The sequence below is a fragment of the Myxine glutinosa genome, chromosome 7 (assembly GCF_964187855.1).
Source record: "Myxine glutinosa chromosome 7, kmMyxGlut1.1, whole genome shotgun sequence".
Taxonomy (NCBI): Eukaryota; Metazoa; Chordata; class Myxini; order Myxiniformes; family Myxinidae; genus Myxine; species Myxine glutinosa.
In genome coordinates, this window is record NC_136267.1 from 8,260,637 (window position 1) to 8,280,485 (window position 19,849).

The 19,849-nt window shown below is 42.4% G+C and overlaps 1 protein-coding gene across 1 annotated transcript in view; it reads left to right on the plus strand.

Moving 5' to 3' along the window:
- The first annotated feature begins 2,953 nt into the window (after positions 1–2,953).
- LOC137430968 (uncharacterized) overlaps positions 2,954–19,849 on the plus strand; it is a 47,199-nt gene continuing 30,303 nt past the window's right edge. Inside the window, exons 1-6 of the mRNA XM_068121773.2 lie at positions 2,954–3,065; positions 6,399–6,475; positions 7,310–7,414; positions 7,581–7,727; positions 11,544–11,754; positions 11,869–11,958. Coding sequence (XP_067977874.2) covers positions 6,413–6,475; positions 7,310–7,414; positions 7,581–7,727; positions 11,544–11,754; positions 11,869–11,958 — 616 coding nt within the window. The 5' untranslated portion in view covers positions 2,954–3,065; positions 6,399–6,412. The remainder of the gene's footprint in view (positions 3,066–6,398; positions 6,476–7,309; positions 7,415–7,580; positions 7,728–11,543; positions 11,755–11,868; positions 11,959–19,849) is intronic.

Genomic DNA, 19,849 nt, shown 5'->3' on the forward strand with positions numbered 1-19,849 from the left:
CTGTGTGGAAATAACAGCAACAACAATGTACTGTGTGGAAATAACAGCAACAACAATGTACTGTGTGGAAATAACAACAACAATGCACTGTGGGGAAATAACAACAACAATATACTGTGTGGAAATAACAACAAGAACAATGCACTGTGTGGAAATAACAGCAACAACAATGCACTGTGTGGAAATAACAGCAACAACAATGCACTGTGTGGAAATAACAGCAACAACAATGCACTGTGTGGAAATAACAGCAACAACAATTCACCGTGTGAAAATAACAACAACAATCCACTGTGCGGAAATAACAACAACAACAATCCACTGTGTGGAAATAACAACAAGAACAATGCACCGTGTGTAAATAACAACAACAACAATGCACTGTGGGGAAATAACAACAACAATGCACCGTGTGTAAATAACAACAACAACAATGCACTGTGGGGAAATAACAACAACAATGTACTGTGTGGAAATAACAGCAACACCAATGCACTGTGTGGAAATAACAGCAACAACAATTCACCGTGTGAAAATAACAACAACAATCCACTGTGTGGAAATAACAACAACAACAATCCACTGTGTGGAAATAACAACAACAATCCACTGTGTGGAAATAACAACAAGAACAATGCACCGTGTGGAAATAACAACAACAACAATGCACTGTGAGGAAATAACAACAACAATGTACTGTTTGGAAATAACAGCAACAACAATGCACTGTGTGGAAATAACAACAACAATCCACTGTGTGGAAATAACAACAAGAACAATGCACCGTGTGTAAATAACAACAACAACAATGCACTGTGGAGAAATAACAACAACAATGTACTGTGTGGAAATAACAGCAACAACAATCCACTGTGTGGAAATAACAACAACAATCCACTGTGTGGAAATAACAACAAGAACAATGCACGGTGTGTAAATAACAACAACAACAATGCACTGTGGGGAAATAACAACAACAATGTACTGTGTGGAAATAACAGCAACAACAATGCACTGTGTGGAAATAACAGCAACAACAATGCACCGTGTGAAAATAACAACAACAATGCACTGTGCGGAAATAACAACAACAACAATCCACTGTGTGGAAATAACAACAACAATCCACTGTGTGGAAATAACAACAAGAACAATGCACCGTGTGTAAATAACAACAACAACAATGCACTGTGGGGAAATAACAACAACAATGTACAGTGTGGAAATAACAGCAACAACAATGCACTGTGTGGAAATAACAGCAACAACAATTAACCGTGTGAAAATAACAACAACAATCCACTGTGCGGAAATAACAACAACAACAATCCACTGTGTGGAAATAACAACAACAATCCACTGTGTGGAAATAACAACAAGAACAATGCACCGTGTGGAAATAACAACAACAACAATGCACTGTGAGGAAATAACAACAACAATGTCCTGTTTGGAAATAACAGCAACAACAATGCACTGTGTGGAAATAACAACAACAACAATCCACTGTGTGGAAATAACAACAAGAACAATGCACCGTGTGTAAATAACAACAACAACAATGCACTGTGGGGAAATAACAACAACAATGTACTGTGTGGAAATAACAGCAACAACAATCCACTGTGTGGAAATAACAACAACAATCCACTGTGTGGAAATAACAACAAGAACAATGCACTGTGTGTAAATAACAACAACAACAATGCACTGTGGGGAAATAACAACAACAATGTACTGTGTGGAAATAACAGCAACAACAATGCACTGTGTGGAAATAACAGCAACAACAATGCACCGTGTGAAAATAACAACACAATGCACTGTGCGGAAATAACAACAACAATCCACTGTGTGGAAATAACAACAACAACAATCCACTGTGTGGAAATAACAACAAGAACAATGCACCGTGTGTAAATAACAACAACAACAATGCACTGTGGGGAAATAACAACAACAATGTACTGTGTGGGAATAACAGCAACAACAATGCACTGTGTGGAAATAACAGCAACAACAATTCACCGTGTGAAAATAACAACAACAATCCACTGTGCGCAAATAACAACAACAATCCACTGTGTGGGAATAACAACAACAATGTACTGTGTGGAAATAACAAGAACAATGCACCGTGTGGAAATAACAGCAGCAATCTACAGCGTGGAAATAATAACAACAATATACTGTGTGGAAATAACAACAATATAATGTGTGGAAATAACAACAACAATGCACTGTGTGGAAATAACAACAACAACAATGCACCGTGTGGAAATAACAGCAGCAATCTCCAGTGTGGAAATAATAACAACAATATACTGTGTGGAAATAACAACAATATACTGTGTGGAAATAACAACAACAATGCACTGTGTGGAAATAACAACAACAACAATGCACCGTGTGGAAATAACAGCAGCAATCTCCAGTGTGGAAATAATAACAACAATATACTGTGTGGAAATAACAACAATATACTGTGTGGAAATAACAACAATATACTGTGTGGAAATAACAACAACAACAATGCACTGTGTGGAAATAACAACAATCCACTGTGTGGAAACAACAATCCACTGTGTGGATTACCACTGTTTCTTCGCTGTTTACCTTACAGAGAGGACCAACCCCTACTCTGTGGGGAAAAATGGCCTCGAAAGGTGTTTTTTTTACCTGTGCGGTGCCTCGACCTCGAACACCTTGGTGATTCAAAAAAAAAAAAAAATTCTTTCCTGAAATATACGAACGTACTCCTTTTGTCAGTAGAGGCCATGATGGCGATATTCATGTTGTTTGCAAAAAAAGAAGAAGCTCTAAACGTTATATTTTAAGCACAATCGTTGTGCAAAGATCCCTTTGTTTCCTTGAGCGTTTCTATGTTCGTAAACCCGTAGAAAGTACAAAATAAAATAAACCAAAGTAATACAATGTCATGTAAGCCGTTTACCTTAAGTTCCGTTTCCGGTTCCGGTTGGTGTCCTGTGCTGCGTGTGTGGTGGGAGTTCGCGGGTTCCAGTTCCTTTTTGGGAATTCTCGCTTTGTCTTTGAGAGTGTCGATTGTAAGAACTATGATGATTGTGTTTTATAATCTTATAATGATTGTGGTTATTTCGCGCTGCTGTGCCGGTTTATGTTGCTGTATCGTCGCGCATTTCGTGTATCTATGTATATATGTGTATAATATATAATTTATAGTTCGCCAACGTGGCGGACGCGTTGTTATCGTTATTATGGTAGTTGTAATTGCGTTTCGAGTTATCGGGGTTTCTCTTGGGAATGTTGCTGCGGGTTTGTCGAAGCGATCCGAGCGTGGGTAATGGCGGCTTGCCCGTGCACAACATGGCGGCGTTCGGCGTCGTCGTCCGCGCGCTTTGTACCTGCCGTGTCACGTGCTCTCTCGCGCTCCGACTCGCACACGTGCTCACGTCCGCCCGTTGACCGTTCACACGACCTTTAGTAACGTGGACGCGAAAGATGTCCGAGCCGCTCGGGTTTGCCGCCATTTCGTTTGCGGTTGCTTTTTGCCTCGAATGGCGTTCGCCTTCACGACGGTGACCTGTTCACCAATTCCTCGTGATGCACAAGCCGTCATTGTAGTTGTAGCGTTTCCAACGCCCGTTCGATGCTTGTACATTAATACTTGTGCCCAAGGACCTGATTTTATTAATTTATTTAGTACCGAAAGATTTGATCGACGCCATTTTCGGCCCACGTGGTCGTTTTGGACGATACGGACTTCTTGTCGTTTGATTGAATCGATGCCATTTATTATTTATTTTTGTACGATTATGGTGAAATTGTAGTATTTTGACACGTGGTTCGCTACTCAACGCGGGCCGTTCAAGTAATTGTCGGAACAAGATCCGATGGTCCAAAGCACTCATTGGAGGGAGAGCCCGACAGGTGTGAATTTGCATTTTCAGTTCAAGCTGCTGCAAAAGTTTACCTTTCGTTATCACCTTGAAGGTTTGGGGTCTACACAACAATATTTGTCCGTATGGTCACCGATGAGACCCTATGGGGGCATGTATGCCCCCCTGTCCCCCCTTGGGTGGCAACGTGAAATATTGAAACTTGTAACTTTTGAACCGATGATCCGACATGAACATGTGACGTCTCAAGATTTATGATGAGTAGGAACTTTTATATTGTAGGTATATTTAGGCCTATAGCACGAGAAGCCGCCATTTTGACGGTATCTGATTAATCCATAAAAAGCAAAACACAATTTAAGCTTTTTTTCGGGTGTCCCATTATGGTCCAGTGTCCCTCCCTAAACTCCTGCTTACATTCAGGGAGAACTTCCATGTCTCTGATAAGGACGTGGGTTCACCTGGCGTAATTGTGGTGATCAATGGCAAAGGACGGGTACGCAATTTGGTAGAATAGAGGCCATGCGCTTGAACTTTGGCTACTCACGTGACCGGATTCCCCAAGAGGCCCCCGAGACTGGACCCTCAAGGGGCGTCTTGGTTCCGCTTCATGAGCTCGCTGCACGAGGCTGTGCACCACCACGACGGTAATTTGGTGGCCATTTTGTGTTCTCATTGGATTGGACGCTTTAAGGAAAGATGTGGCGGCTGCCTCTGTCCTGGTTAACCCGACTTCGTTCGGGTCTTGAGGCCATCCAGACCCACGTGACCGATCTGCCACGGTCGCCCACAAAGCCGTTTCGATGTGGAACCTTCGCAGCATCAACACAAACTCGTCTTTTCTGAAGATTTCAGGGAAGGTCCATCGCATTTTCTTGGCGATGGCATCGAGTGGTTGGTCCACGACCACCATGGGGTCTTATTACGGGTCGAGGAACTCGGTTGGCTTTTGGTCATCTGGTTTCATGATCCCGAAGTGTTTACCTTATGATGAAACTTGATGTAATCTCATCACAAATATGGAGGAACCTTTAAACTGTATTATCACCTGTGGATTTGCACTTTCTACGGTTCTTATTAACTCAACTGGACTATGTCCAGCTGAGTTTTTGTCGACACCCAGTGTCCATCGTCTGTCTGTCTAAACAATTCGACGTCTACGCTCTAAAAGTCACAAATATTGATGAAATGTGATGAAACTTGTCGTGCAGCATCTTCGAGACATGAACTAGTTTGGGATTGCATGTGGGCGTTGCACGCCCAAAAGTGGGTGCGGCAGGGCGGCCATATTGAAAAGCAATTTTTGTCATATATTTTTAGCACATATAAACTATGTAGTTTGTGGTTCTATTATGCATATTGTAACCATGTTGATATAGACCAGCTATTGATATAGACCAGTTGAGTTCAGGTTCCCTGCAATCTCTCTAGTTAATGTGTGCAAACCAAGGCTATTGAGAGAAAACCAGTCGGGGTTTGGGTTTGAACATGAAAAGTGTAATGTTGCAATTATGAGTGCAGTGGGGGAAAGGGGAGAGCGGGGAGGAGGAGTTGTGAGGGGAGGCGGTTAGTGGCGGGAGAGGAGGGGTCTGGGGGAGAAAGGAGGGAAAGCAGTATTGGGGAGAGAAGGGAGTTGAGGAGATGCAGAGGGGGATGAGATGAGAGGAGCTGGAGAAGGGTAGGGGTGGGGGGAAGAGGTGAGAGGACCTGCAGGGGGGGAGGAAGAGGTGAGAGGAGCTGCAGGGGGGGGGGGGGGGAGAGGTGAGCTGCAGGGGGGGGGGGGGGAAGAGGTGAGGAGCTGCAGGGGGGGGGGGGGGAAGAGATGAGATGAGAGTAGAGGAGCATGGGGGATGGAGGTGTACCGGGGAGATAGGGGAAGGAGGAGTTAGAGGCGGGTGGCGATAGGAGGAGCACCTGGTGGGGGGGAGGAGGAGGAGGAGTGGGTGGGGAGAGGAGGAGGAGTGGGTGGGGAGAGGAGGAGGAGTGGGTGGGGAGGAGGAGGAGGAGTGGGTGGGGAGAGGAGGAGGAGTGGGTGGGAGGAGGAGGAGTGGGTGGGAGGAGGAGGAGGAGTGGGTGGGGGGAGGAGGAGGAATGGGTGGGGAGAGGAGGAGGAGTGGGTGGGGAGATGAGGGTGGGGAGAGGAGGAGGAGTGGGTGGGGAGATGAGGAGTGGGTGGGGAGATGAGGAGGAGTGGGTGGGGAGAGGAGGAGGAGGAGTGGGTGGGGAGAGGAGGAGGAGGAGTGGGTGGGGAGAGGAGGAGGAGGAGTGGGTGGGGAGAGGAGGAGGAGTGGGTGGGGAGAGGAGGAGGAGTGGGTGGGGAGAGGAGGCGTGGTGACATGACACATGAGGGGCTGTCGTGGTGCTCACGATATAGATGGTTTTCCTGCCTCGTCAGGTGATGCTCAGGTGTTATCATGAACCTTGATGTTGTTTTTGAGATTTTATTTTAAATCTTGTTACATCTCACATAAGCACTCTGTTTTGAGCTCTAATTGAAATGGTGTTTCTCTTTGTGTTTAGGTTTGAATTTCAGGATGAGTGACCGGAGGCGTTCGTTCAAGTCTGAATATGGCCGAGATGCTTCTTACCGGCATGACGTACGTCCGGTGATTTGTCATGTGCTTCATCCTTGTTTGCTGGAGTATCTGCTTTTACTTAGGTCTTCGTTTTATTTAATCCCCAAACCAGTTTGACACCTTTTTGTTTTGGTTTTTTAAATCTACGGTAAACGTGCTTATTGGTTGTGCTGAACCAGTTGGGTGGTGTATATTTAGGTTTAGTAAACAGCGTACCTATTACGCTGAATTGTTGATGTGGTGGTGTCGGAATGTTACCGTGTTCTACCTGAAATGCTCGAAACGTTTCAAACCCCCTTCCTTTGGTTTTTATTTTCATTGCAACTCGGACTTTAAATGAGAAGACTTTAAAAGCAACTTCTCATTATTCATGTTGCCCTCATGGAACACCTGTTCCTTTACACACCGTTGGTGTGCATCATATCGAACACCTGTTCCTTTACACACCGTTGGTGTGCATCATATCGAACACCTGTTCCTTTACACACCGTTGGTGTGCATCATATGGAATACCTGTTCCTTTATATTACACACTGTTGGTGTGCATCATATCGAATACCTGTTCCTTTACACACCGTTGGTGTGCATCATATCGAACACCTGTTCTATCTGAACATCTATCGAACATCATCATCATCATCATCTGAACATCTGAACATCTATCGAACATCTGAACACCTGTAATAACATTCTGGGTGTAATTTCATGTGGGCTTTTGATAATGTTTCAAATTGTTTGAAGTCTTTTGAACTACTTGGCTGCATATCTACCTGCTGCATATCTACCTGCTGCATATCGACCTGCTGCATATCTACCTGCTGCATATCTACCTGCTGCTGATTTCTTTATTTTTAGAACGAGCGGTTTCGGAAGCTCTTCATTGGTGGTTTGAGCTTCGAGACGACCAATGAGAGTTTGAAGGAGTACTTTGAGAAATGGGGAACTCTGACGGACTGCGTGGTACGTTGAACCTACCTCGCACGGCACGCGGAACGCACACCTTGTCGGATGTAAAGAGACGCACGAATGTTTTTCAGTGTCGACGAAACAAATTCTACCTTGTTTGGCCACAGATGTGTCCTGAAGAGAAACTTGGTTTCCAAAGGTTGCCAATTGTCTCGCACAGGTCATGAAAGAGCCCCATTCGAAGCGTTCCCGAGGTTTCGGATTCGTCACCTTTTCGAGCATCGAGGAGGTGGACGCGGCCATGGCGGCGCGTCCCCACCGCATCAACGGCAGGCTCGTCGAGCCCAAGCGGGCCGTCTCTCGGGAGGTGCGTATCGTTTGTACACCGCTACCTGGTTCGTGCCCCCAAAGTTCTGTTGCTCCTCCTGATGTCGTTTTGTTTTGGACATCATTGCTTGTAACTGGCAGTTTGCTTTTTGAACATTTAGTTTTTTTATTCCACTCCATACTTTAAAGCTACCGTTGAGAGTTTGTTGTTGGTGTTTGGGAGTTTACAGAAGGGCCTGCACGTGTATATTTCAATGTTGTACATGGCAGAAGCCAAATTGGCAGTGCACGAGATTTGGAGCACTGCACGTGAATGTATATGAAACGACCATCGCAGCTACCGTTGAATGTTGCGAAATGGGCACTGGCCTGGTTTCCCTGACCTTGATTCGTATCTGGCTGACAGCACGATTAAAGATTGTGATTTTAAGCTCATGTGAGCATCCTAGTTTCAGGATTTTAAGCTCATGTGAGCATCCTAGTTTCAGGATTTTAAGCTCATGTAAGCATCCTAGTTTCAGGATTTTAAGCTCATGTAAGCATCCTAGTTTCAGGATTTTAAGCTCATGTGAGCATCCTAGTTTCAGGATTTTAAGCTCATGTGAGCATCCTAGTTTCAGGATTTTAAGCTCATGTAAGCATCCTAGTTTCAGGATTTTAAGCTCATGTGAGCATCCTAGTTTCAGGATTTTAAGCTCATGTAAGCATCCTAGTTTCAGGATTTTAAGCTCATGTGAGCATCCTAGTTTCAGGATTTTAAGCTCATGTGAGCATCCTAGTTTCAGGATTTTAAGCTCATGTAAGCATCCTAGTTTCAGGATTTTAAGCTCATGTGAGCATCCTAGTTTCAGGATTTTAAGCTCATGTGAGCATCCTAGTTTCAGGATTTTAAGCTCATGTTAAGCATCCTAGTTTCAGGATTTTAAGCTCATGTGAGCATCCTAGTTTCAGGATTTTAAGCTCATGTAAGCATCCTAGTTTCAGGATTTTAAGCTCATGTTAAGCATCCTAGTTTCAGGATTTTAAGCTCATGTGAGCATCCTAGTTTCAGGATTTTAAGCTCATGTAAGCATCCTAGTTTCAGGATTTTAAGCTCATGTGAGCATTCTAGTTTCAGGATTTTAAGCTCATGTAAGCATCCTAGTTTCAGGATTTTAAGCTCATGTGAGCATCCTAGTTTCAGGATTTTAAGCTCATGTGAGCATCCTAGTTTCAGGATTTTAAGCTCATGTGAGCATCCTAGTTTCAGGATTTTAAGCTCATGTAAGCATCCTAGTTTCAGGATTTTAAGCTCATGTAAGCATCCTAGTTTCAGGATTTTAAGCTCATGTGAGCATCCTAGTTTCAGGATTTTAAGCTCATGTAAGCATCCTAGTTTCAGGATTTTAAGCTCATGTGAGCATCCTAGTTTCAGGATTTTAAGGTCATGTGAGCATCCTAGTTTCAGGATTTTAAGCTCATGTGAGCATCCTAGTTTCAGGATTTTAAGCTCATGTGAGCATCCTAGTTTCAGGATTTTAAGCTCATGTGAGCATCCTAGTTTCAGGATTTTAAGCTCATGTGAGCATCCTAGTTTCAGGATTTTAAGCTCATGTGAGCATCCTAGTTTCAGGATTTTAAGCTCATGTAAGCATCCTAGTTTCAGGATTTTAAGCTCATGTAAGCATCCTAGTTTCAGGATTTTAAGCTCATGTGAGCATCCTAGTTTCAGGATTTTAAGCTCATGTGAGCATCCTAGTTTCAGGATTTTAAGCTCATGTGAGCATCCTAGTTTCAGGATTTTAAGCTCATGTAAGCATCCTAGTTTCAGGATTTTAAGCTCATGTGAGCATCCTAGTTTCAGGATTTTAAGCTCATGTGAGCATCCTAGTTTCAGGATTTTAAGCTCATGTGAGCATCCTAGTTTCAGGATTTTAAGCTCATGTAAGCATCCTAGTTTCAGGATTTTAAGCTCATGTAAGCATCCTAGTTTCAGGATTTTAAGCTCATGTAAGCATCCTAGTTTCAGGATTTTAAGCTCATGTAAGCATCCTAGTTTCAGGATTTTAAGCTCATGTGAGCATCCTAGTTTCAGGATTTTAAGCTCATGTGAGCATCCTAGTTTCAGGATTTTAAGCTCATGTGAGCATCCTAGTTTCAGGATTTTAAGCTCATGTAAGCATCCTAGTTTCAGGATTTTAAGCTCATGTAAGCATCCTAGTTTCAGGATTTTAAGCTCATGTGAGCATCCTAGTTTCAGGATTTTAAGCTCATGTGAGCATCCTAGTTTCAGGATTTTAAGCTCATGTGAGCATCCTAGTTTCAGGATTTTAAGCTCATGTGAGCATCCTAGTTTCAGGATTTTAAGCTCATGTGAGCATCCTAGTTTCAGGATTTTAAGCTCATGTGAGCATCCTAGTTTCAGGATTTTAAGCTCATGTAAGCATCCTAGTTTCAGGATTTTAAGCTCATGTGAGCATCCTAGTTTCAGGATTTTAAGCTCATGTAAGCATCCTAGTTTCAGGATTTTAAGCTCATGTGAGCATCCTAGTTTCAGGATTTTAAGGTCATGTGAGCATCCTAGTTTCAGGATTTTAAGCTCATGTGAGCATCCTAGTTTCAGGATTTTAAGCTCATGTGAGCATCCTAGTTTCAGGATTTTAAGCTCATGTGAGCATCCTAGTTTCAGGATTTTAAACTCATGTGAGCATCCTAGTTTCAGGATTTTAAGCTCATGTGAGCATCCTAGTTTCAGGATTTTAAGCTCATGTAAGCATCCTAGTTTCAGGATTTTAAGCTCATGTAAGCATCCTAGTTTCAGGATTTTAAGCTCATGTGAGCATCCTAGTTTCAGGATTTTAAGCTCATGTGAGCATCCTAGTTTCAGGATTTTAAGCTCATGTGAGCATCCTAGTTTCAGGATTTTAAGCTCATGTAAGCATCCTAGTTTCAGGATTTTAAGCTCATGTGAGCATCCTAGTTTCAGGATTTTAAGCTCATGTGAGCATCCTAGTTTCAGGATTTTAAGCTCATGTGAGCATCCTAGTTTCAGGATTTTAAGCTCATGTAAGCATCCTAGTTTCAGGATTTTAAGCTCATGTAAGCATCCTAGTTTCAGGATTTTAAGCTCATGTAAGCATCCTAGTTTCAGGATTTTAAGCTCATGTAAGCATCCTAGTTTCAGGATTTTAAGCTCATGTGAGCATCCTAGTTTCAGGATTTTAAGCTCATGTGAGCATCCTAGTTTCAGGATTTTAAGCTCATGTGAGCATCCTAGTTTCAGGATTTTAAGCTCATGTAAGCATCCTAGTTTCAGGATTTTAAGCTCATGTAAGCATCCTAGTTTCAGGATTTTAAGCTCATGTGAGCATCCTAGTTTCAGGATTTTAAGCTCATGTGAGCATCCTAGTTTCAGGATTTTAAGCTCATGTGAGCATCCTAGTTTCAGGATTTTAAGCTCATGTGAGCATCCTAGTTTCAGGATTTTAAGCTCATGTGAGCATCCTAGTTTCAGGATTTTAAGCTCATGTGAGCATCCTAGTTTCAGGAGGATTTCCTGATTTTGGTGAAAACCCAGCTGCCTCGTTATTCACCTTTGAATGGGGGCAGGTAATTTGCTTGCCACTGTCACTCATGTTAATGCGGTTGGCATTTGGTGCCCCGAGAGCCACGTGGGACGGGCACAGAAGAAACCATTCAGGTTCGGCCTTTGCTGAGTGTTTGTCTTCATTTTTGGATGATTGTAGGACAGACATGAAGCTAGCGCACGGTTTGAGACCAAAGTATTAAATGAAATAACCACGAAGCATTATGCTGTTTGATAGTTTTTCATGCACGCACATTTACCCGTTTGTTTGTTACACTCTCTCGTTCCAAGGATTCCATGAGGCCCGGAGCGCATCTCTCTGTGAAGAAAATCTTTGTCGGTGGCATCAAGGACGACACGGAAGAAAGTCATTTGCATGATTACTTCCAAAAGTATGGTTCCATCGAGTCGGTGGAGGTCATGACTCAGAGGGAGACCGGCCAGAAACGAGGTTTCGCCTTTGTCACTTTTGACGACTATGACCCCGTTGATAAAATCGTCGGTGAGACTTATGGACCATGCGGCTACCACACCTGTGATGCTATGAACTCGTTATTCCCCTTGCTCATTCTCGAGTGATGACTGTCTTTTTTTTTGTTCATGTATTTCTGAACAGTTGAGAAGTTTCACAACATAAATGCCCACAACTGTGAGATTCGCAAAGCACTTCCCAAGCAGGAAATGCAGAATTACAGCATGCGTGGTGGTGAGTTATATTTCCTTATAAAAAGGTTGAGGGGGGGGGGTTGTTGGGGTCGGGAGGGGAAAGGTCATGTCCCTGATTGGAGGACTTATTACGTTTGCCACCAAAGGTGCATGGAGAGTATGTTTTCACCCCTGTTTTTGTCTCTGTCTGTCTGTCTGTTTGTGAACAAGGTATCTCAAAAAGTTTTGGACGAAATTTGGCAGAGAGGTCGCGCATGTGATGACGAAATGATTAGATTTTGGTGAAGATCCGGATAGTATAATTTTCTAAGTGATTCTTCACCATTGAGGGATATGATCAAAAACAATACACAGCAGGATATCTCAAAAAGTTGTGGACGGATGATTTTAGTTAAATGCGATTCTGTATTGTGATTTTCTGGTCTACTCTGGGATACAAAACATAAACTGTTCACCTGTCGGAGGTATGTTCTCTACGGAGTGCCATTCTACTTGTTCGTTTTTGTATTTATTTTTTCCAAGATACTTAATGTGGTGGAGCAAGTGATTTGACGTCATAGTAGAGGTGACATCGTCAACAAGTCAAAGTGCAAGTCAAACGTTCACACCACCTCGACGCTAATCTGTCCCTTAATACCCACAAAGTAGATATGATGCGTCTTTTTCCGACCTATAAAGTGGGTAGTTTTGCGATTAAAAGTCGAAATCTTCAAGTCGACCGCCATACTTGTACCTTCTCTAAGGTTTGCACCTGCACCACGGTACGATTTAACTCAAACGCCGAATAATTTTCAATGTTCCACAAATATGCCAGGTCAATGCATCATTGGTGGTTGTCGTAAAACAAACGTAGATTGTTCCATGCTTTGCTGCACCTACGCTACACCTTCGGCCAAACGAACCTACGTTTTCCAGAAATTGGACAAGGTTTGGGCGAAATACCTGAGTGTGAATCGGGCCTACAAAATGTTCCCTTTTGTGCTAAGAACATCTTTGAGCACTGTTATGAAACAACAGCGGTGGCTATAGATCTTGTGGTTACCCACCACGATTGCTGTCACGGTTAGCGGAAAAAACGTCACTCGAAACGAACACGATCTCTACCGATCTAGCAGCACATATACATGGGCGATTTGAGCGGTGAATCAAACACCCGTGCTGGCCTGCTGGCGACCGACCTCACCACCCCATCCTCACCTCTCCCCGCACCTCGGTGTGGCATCGACACAGCACGACCACATACACAAATGGCTTCCCAGGAATGTATGCGATGCGACAATCCTGTAACGAACAGGACACCAGGTCAGCCTACGATGGTGGGACAATAGTACATGGTGTTATGTAGAATTAATATATATGTAAGTGCAAAAAATAGTACATGGTGTTATGTAGAATTAATATATGTAAGTGCAAAATTTGCTACACTAGTGGAACCAATGTTTTTTTGCATCTATATACCCTTGGCAACAAGACCCGAGTTGGTTCCATTTTTTTCATTGGTGTCTTCGGCGGCCATTTTGAATTTCAAAATGGCCGCCGTTTTTTGCAATTTTGTATGTATTCTAATTTCTGCAGTCTTAAACTACACATAGATAACTATAATTACAATAATGAAAGAAATATGAACATTTGCTTTATTCTTTTTTAAATTACAGGTATTCATAGACAAGTTGGATTTCAGCTTCACCGCCGCATAATGTCATCGTTTGAAGAGCCGCCTTCTAAGAAGCAATGCACAAGTTACGAACTTTGTGTATTCTGCCAAGAGAGAACTCCTGAACCTTTGGTTGACGTTGCTCATGCCAATTTCAAATGTGCTTCATATGAAACATTTCTTAGCAGCTTACACAAAAGAGTGCAACTTGGCAACTTAAGCTTTGCGTGACTATGTGATGTTTCTTCAGTAGTACTTAAAGAAAAAAAGGCTACATGGCACAAGCAATGTTACAAGGCAGTGACAAATCGTGCTCATATCAAACGTGATGAAGTGAACTTTAGCAAATCTTGTGAATCAAAGAATATTTCAAATCTGACGAACCGCAAGAGGGGACGACCGTCGAATCCTCAAAACCGAGCAGCACCGTCAACTTCAGCAACAACTGTGTCAACAGTTACAAGATCTGAAAGCAAAAGTGACTCATTCTTCAGAGATAAATGTTTCTTTTGCCAGAAAGATACTAATGAGGTTCTCCATCCTTGTACTAGTTATAGTAGAGGCTCGCATTTCACAGATATTGTCAATAAGAGTGGAAACAAGACTTGGCAGGTAAACCGAGGTGATGTGATAACTTCTGGTGATTTACTTGCTAGAGATATTGTGTACCATCACCTTTGTTACACTCGTAACTGGGAAGAATATGTTCGTGAGGGTGGTGAGTTGTCCTTTGAAGCCAAACAGGAAGAGAACCTGAAATCCATAGCAGCTGAAGTAGAGTTTACAAGCATCATTCAGCAAAGGATTGATGAAGGAGCGTTCATCCCCATGCCTGATGTGCACCTTCTGTATAAAGATATCTTCCAGAACCACAACGTTCCTGGTTTTGATCCCAACAAGAGGCTATACTTAAACCAGAAACTGAAGAACAACCTGGATAATGTCGAAATCACAGGCATATCTGGAAAACTATCAACAGTTCATTCCAGTGTTGGTGTTGTGCACATGGTTATCCAGTTCCAGGTTATCCTTGATGTTGGGCTAGCGGCTAGGGTGCCAGCTTAGGATCCTAGGATCCTGGGTTCGAATCCCGGTCGATCGCTGAATTAACGCCAGGGGGGGTTGACTCAGCCTGTCATCCTTCCGAGGTCGGCTAATTGAGTACCAGTTCACTGGTAATTCCCTGTGTGTCGTAAAAAGGCGACGAACAGGGTTGGCGGCAGGAAGGGCATCCGGCCGTAAAACATTGCTTCAAAAAGGGGACCAAAAAACAACAACAACCACGGTCCCCGAAAAAGGCCAACCCCCGCTTGCGGGGAAAATGGTCTCTAAAGGTGGTTTTAAAAATTTTATTCCAGTGATGCTGGTGCTGCAGCTATTCGGGCAGCTTCTGCTGAACAAAAGGATATGCAAGCAAAGTTCAAAATTCTCTTTCAAAGTGGAAAGATTATAAGAAATGCAATAACACAGGCGAGGCAAAATCCTTGGAAATTTGAGGGGTCGCTAAAGGACAGTATTGAAGTTGGAATACCGGAACAACTGTTCTGTATGATGAGATGGATCATCCAGGGAGCAGCCACCACCAAAACACAATCACGCAATGAAAAGATAAATGGAACATGTGCACTTATTGGACAGCACATCATCCAGGAGTTCAAATCTGATCGGCAGGTGCAATATCAGCCAAAGTCCACCTTGTTAGGTGTGGATGTGGAATAAGCAAATGCTCCAGAAGATGTTCCTACAGGCGACACAATCTGACATGCACAGAGTCATGTGCATGTGGAGCAGATGAAGAATGTGCCAACACGGCTGTGCAACAAACTGAGGAACTTGAAAACCCTGATGATGACAACTAGGCATAGATATTACAATGAAGAAAACAAAACTGATATTTACAAAATTATGGACCTTTGAATGTTTGAACATTATGTCAAAATGTATTGCACTATTGTCTAAAGAGATGATTATACCAGGAACATTATTCAATGTTACCTTATATTTGAATAGTAGTAGTAACTTTAATATTTGGCAGCCATTTTGAAATTCAAGATGATTAATGATAGATACCTTCCTTTGGGTTGCAGTTTTGTTTGGTATTAACATTAACACACTTTGGCATAGCTTGACGAGACAAATAATAATTAATAATTAATAAAATTTACTTATAATATGCTTTTGCTTGCCTTTGTGCAAATGAAGCATAGCAAATAATTCAAATGGTGGCCATTTTGAATTTCAAGATGGCTGATATTCCACAAAAGTTTTTGTTAACTAGATATTAGTGTTCTAGTAGCTTTTCTGTACAAAGAATGACACAAATGCCAGAAAAAATGGTCAGTGTTTTATGTGAAAAGATGCATCTTTCAAAATGAAAATAATGGCAAAATTGGTTCAAATGGCGGCCATTTTGAATTTTAAGATGACTGATATTTCTCAAAAAACGTCTGTTAACTGGATACAAGTGTTCTGGTGGATTTTCTGTACAAGGAATGATAGTCAGGTTCACTATGTCAATAAATTTTATTTCGTTCAAAATCATGGTAGATTAGCAAACCTATACATTTTTGGAAAGGTTATAGCATAAGGAAACTAAAAATCAATGTTTACATTTGGAGAGATACCTGTATGGCGGCCATTTTGGATTTTCAAAATGGCCACTGTAAAATACATATTTTGTTCTATTTTTGCCTCTAATTACCCTAAAAACTTTTAAAAATATACTAAACCTATATTTTCAGGGACAAGGAATCCGATGAAAGTATCAAATTAGTGCTATGGGGAATGGTAAGACACGAATCAAAGGTTTTGAATTGCAAAATACTGTCTTTATATTCGCGATAAGTTGCATAATCAAATACATGTTATCATTTTGTACAGGCAGTTAATAACATCAAAATGTGTCACAATAATTCATATCACCAAACATACACAGGCAGTCAGAAAAATCATATATACACATCACATATATATATACACATATACACGCATATATATATACATATACACACACACACACACACACATATACATATACACACATCATATACACACATCACATCACAATCATATATACACATATGTCAGTATAACATCACATCTACACAGGCAGTCAATGACAAAATATACACAGGCGGTCAATGGCATCAAACATACACGATTACAGAATATGCCATTTAGAGTTCGTCATCACTGTCCTGTGTGTCGTATCCGACAATATAGTCCGCATCGTTTTCACAGTCCGTTCCACACAAGCAAAGGTCGGTCAAATTGATTGGCAAATCGAATTGGTCGAATGGTCGATCGAATTCGATGAATCGAATCGATCGAAATGGCCGAATTGGTCGAATGGAATGGGTCGATTGGTCGAATCGAATTGGTCGGAATTGGCAAATGTAAACATTGATTTTCAGATTTTCCATGCAATAACGTTTCCAAAAATGTATAGGTTTGCTAATCTACCATGATTTTGAACGAAAAAACATAGTGAACCTGACGACAAAAATGCCAGAAAAAATGGTTAATCAAAGTGTTTTATGTGAAAAGATACATACAAAATTGCAAAAAATGGCGGCCATTTTGAAAGTCAAAATGGCCGCCAAAGACGCCATTGAAAAAAATGGAACCAACTCGTCTTGTTGCCTAGGGTATAAGGATTCCAAAAAACTGGTTCCACTAGTGTAGAAAATTTTGCACTACAATGACACAACACCATGTACTACAAAGCGTTTGTTAACCATTTTGTCGGCGGTGTCTTAGTGTGCTCATGTCGCGTCCTCTGCCGTATTTCTTACTACTACTTGTTTAGACATATTGTTGATCAGACAATCACAAAGGAAACACCAAAAATAAACGAGTGACAAAGAGCAAAGTTACTTTGTCAGATTTCCCCAAACAGCTCTGTCAGCTGCGGCGGATGTCAGTTCGTCCGTACGCAGCCCAGTGTCGCAGACAATATTAATCTAAGTCGGGTTCGGCCGACGAACTCTCCTTTCTCATGGCTTCCAAAGTATTTGCTGCTGCTTCTTCGTGCCGGAGGATTTCTTATGGAGTATTATAACTGAATAATTAATACAAACTCCCTGATAAACTATCAATTGAAAGGAAAAACAAAACCTACCAATGTGTAGTGACCATGTGACCGGTGCTTTCTGCACTGCTAACACCTCCCTTGTCATGCTCGTCGAAATCGCAAGAACAAGGCTTGAAACGATACGGCTCCATAATTCCGCCGATTGTGTTTCAATCACTAATTTTGTCTCCAATAGTTAATTCAAAATAGTTAGTTTCAACAGTAATGTGAACTTTCAAGTTGCTCATGGCATTGAAATCAATATCGCAATCTGAGCTTTGTGGTCCATCTTTGCCTAATTGCTTTGTGGTCCATCAGTGAAAATTTGCTTAATTGCTTTGTGGTCCATCAGTGAAAATTTGCTTAATTGCTTTGTGGTCCATCAGTGAAAATTTACTTTATTGCTTTGTGGTCCATCAGTGGAAATTTACTTTATTGCTTTGTGGTCCATCAGTGGAAATTTACTTTATTGCTTTGTGGACCATCAGTGAAAATTTGCTTAATTGCTTTGTGGTCCATCAGTGAAAATTTGCTTAATTGCTTTGTGGTCCATCAGTGAAAATTTGCTTAATTGCTTTGTGGTCCATCAGTGAAAATTTGCCCAATTGCTTTGTGGTTCATCAGTGGAAATTTACTTTATTGCTTTGTGGACCATCAGTGAAAATTTGCTTAATTGCTTTGTGGTCCATCAGTGAAAATTTGCTTAATTGCTTTGTGGTCCATCAGTGGAAATTTACTTTATTGCTTTGTGGTCCATCAGTGGAAATTTACTTTATTGCTTTGTGGTCCATCAGTGAAAATTTCCTTAATTGTTTTTTTTCTTTCTTTTTTGTATACAAGATCGAGGCTCGTGAAAGAGCGAACATTAATCACACAGAAAGACAAACTGACACATAAAACATATAACATCGGGAGCGGTAGACAAGATGCGGAGAGAGGAGGAAGGACACAAACACAACATTATTTTGAGAGCAGGGACCGAGAGACATGGAGACATCGAGAGATCTGTGAGAGAGAGAGGGCATTGGGGGTGGGAGCATGGGAAGGGGGGTGGGGGGTGGGAGAGGTATAAAACATATGGACACTGCCAGGACTTCCAGGAAAGAAGTTGGAATTTCAAACAAGGTGGATCTGGGGTGAATTAGCGGGGGTAGAAAAGATCAAGGTTTTGGATGGGGGAAGATAAGAGATGGTGGTGAACAGCTGTTTTAAAGACCTGGAGGGACGAGTGGGATTGAAGGGAGTGAGGGAGTTTGTTCCAGAGGCGGGAGAAAAGAGGAATGAAAGAGTGAAGGTGAGCAGAGAGCCGAGATTTCGGCAGTTTAACCATCAGAGGGTTGCTGGCAGATCTTGTGCGACCTGTAGGAATATTTGGGGGACAGAGCACAGAGAGAGCTGGGGGTGCAAGGCCGGAGAGGAGTCAGTAGAAGACAGAAAGACCACCTACCTGCCCTGCGGTGAGTGAGTGAAAGGCCCTCAGAGATAGCTTCATCGCGGGAGATTCCAATAATTCTGAAAGCTTTGGTTTCGACAGCGTGAAGCCGAGCTAGGTGTGAGGCAGGAGCACCGGCCCATAGGGGAGAACAGTATTCCATTGAGCTGCGGATGAAAGCCTTGTATGTGGTGAGGAGCTCAGGTGTGCCGAGGAAGGACTTCGCACGACGGAGGATGCCCAGTCGGCGACTGGCTTTGGAGGCCAGCTTGGAAATGTGGTTTTCCCAAGAAAGATCATGGCAGATAGTGAGACCCAAAAGCTTGAGCGACAGAACTTCTTGGAGAGGATTGTTGAGAAAGTAGATGGGAGGGTTGTCCAGTCGATCTTTTCGGAGAGACATAGTAAGAGTGTGAGATTTGTCAGGATTGAAAGACATGTTCCACTTGTTTTACCAGTCTGTGATTTTGTCCGTCTTCAGAGAGTGAGGAGGCTGCAGACTGCCGATCTGAGGGCAGAGGAATGGAGCGGCAGAGAGTGGAGTCATCAGCAAAGAGATAGAGAGGATTTTCCAGAGAGTCGGAGAGATCATTGATAAAGACCAGAAAAAGCACAGGGCCAGAATACTGCCTTGGGGAACTCCAGCCTGAACAGGAAGGGGAGTTGAGAGAAATCCATTCAGGGCCACACGTTGATTACGACCAGAGAGGAAGTCCACAAGCCATGCATGGAGATTTCCATGGATACCATAGGAGGAGAGTTTGGTGAGCAGA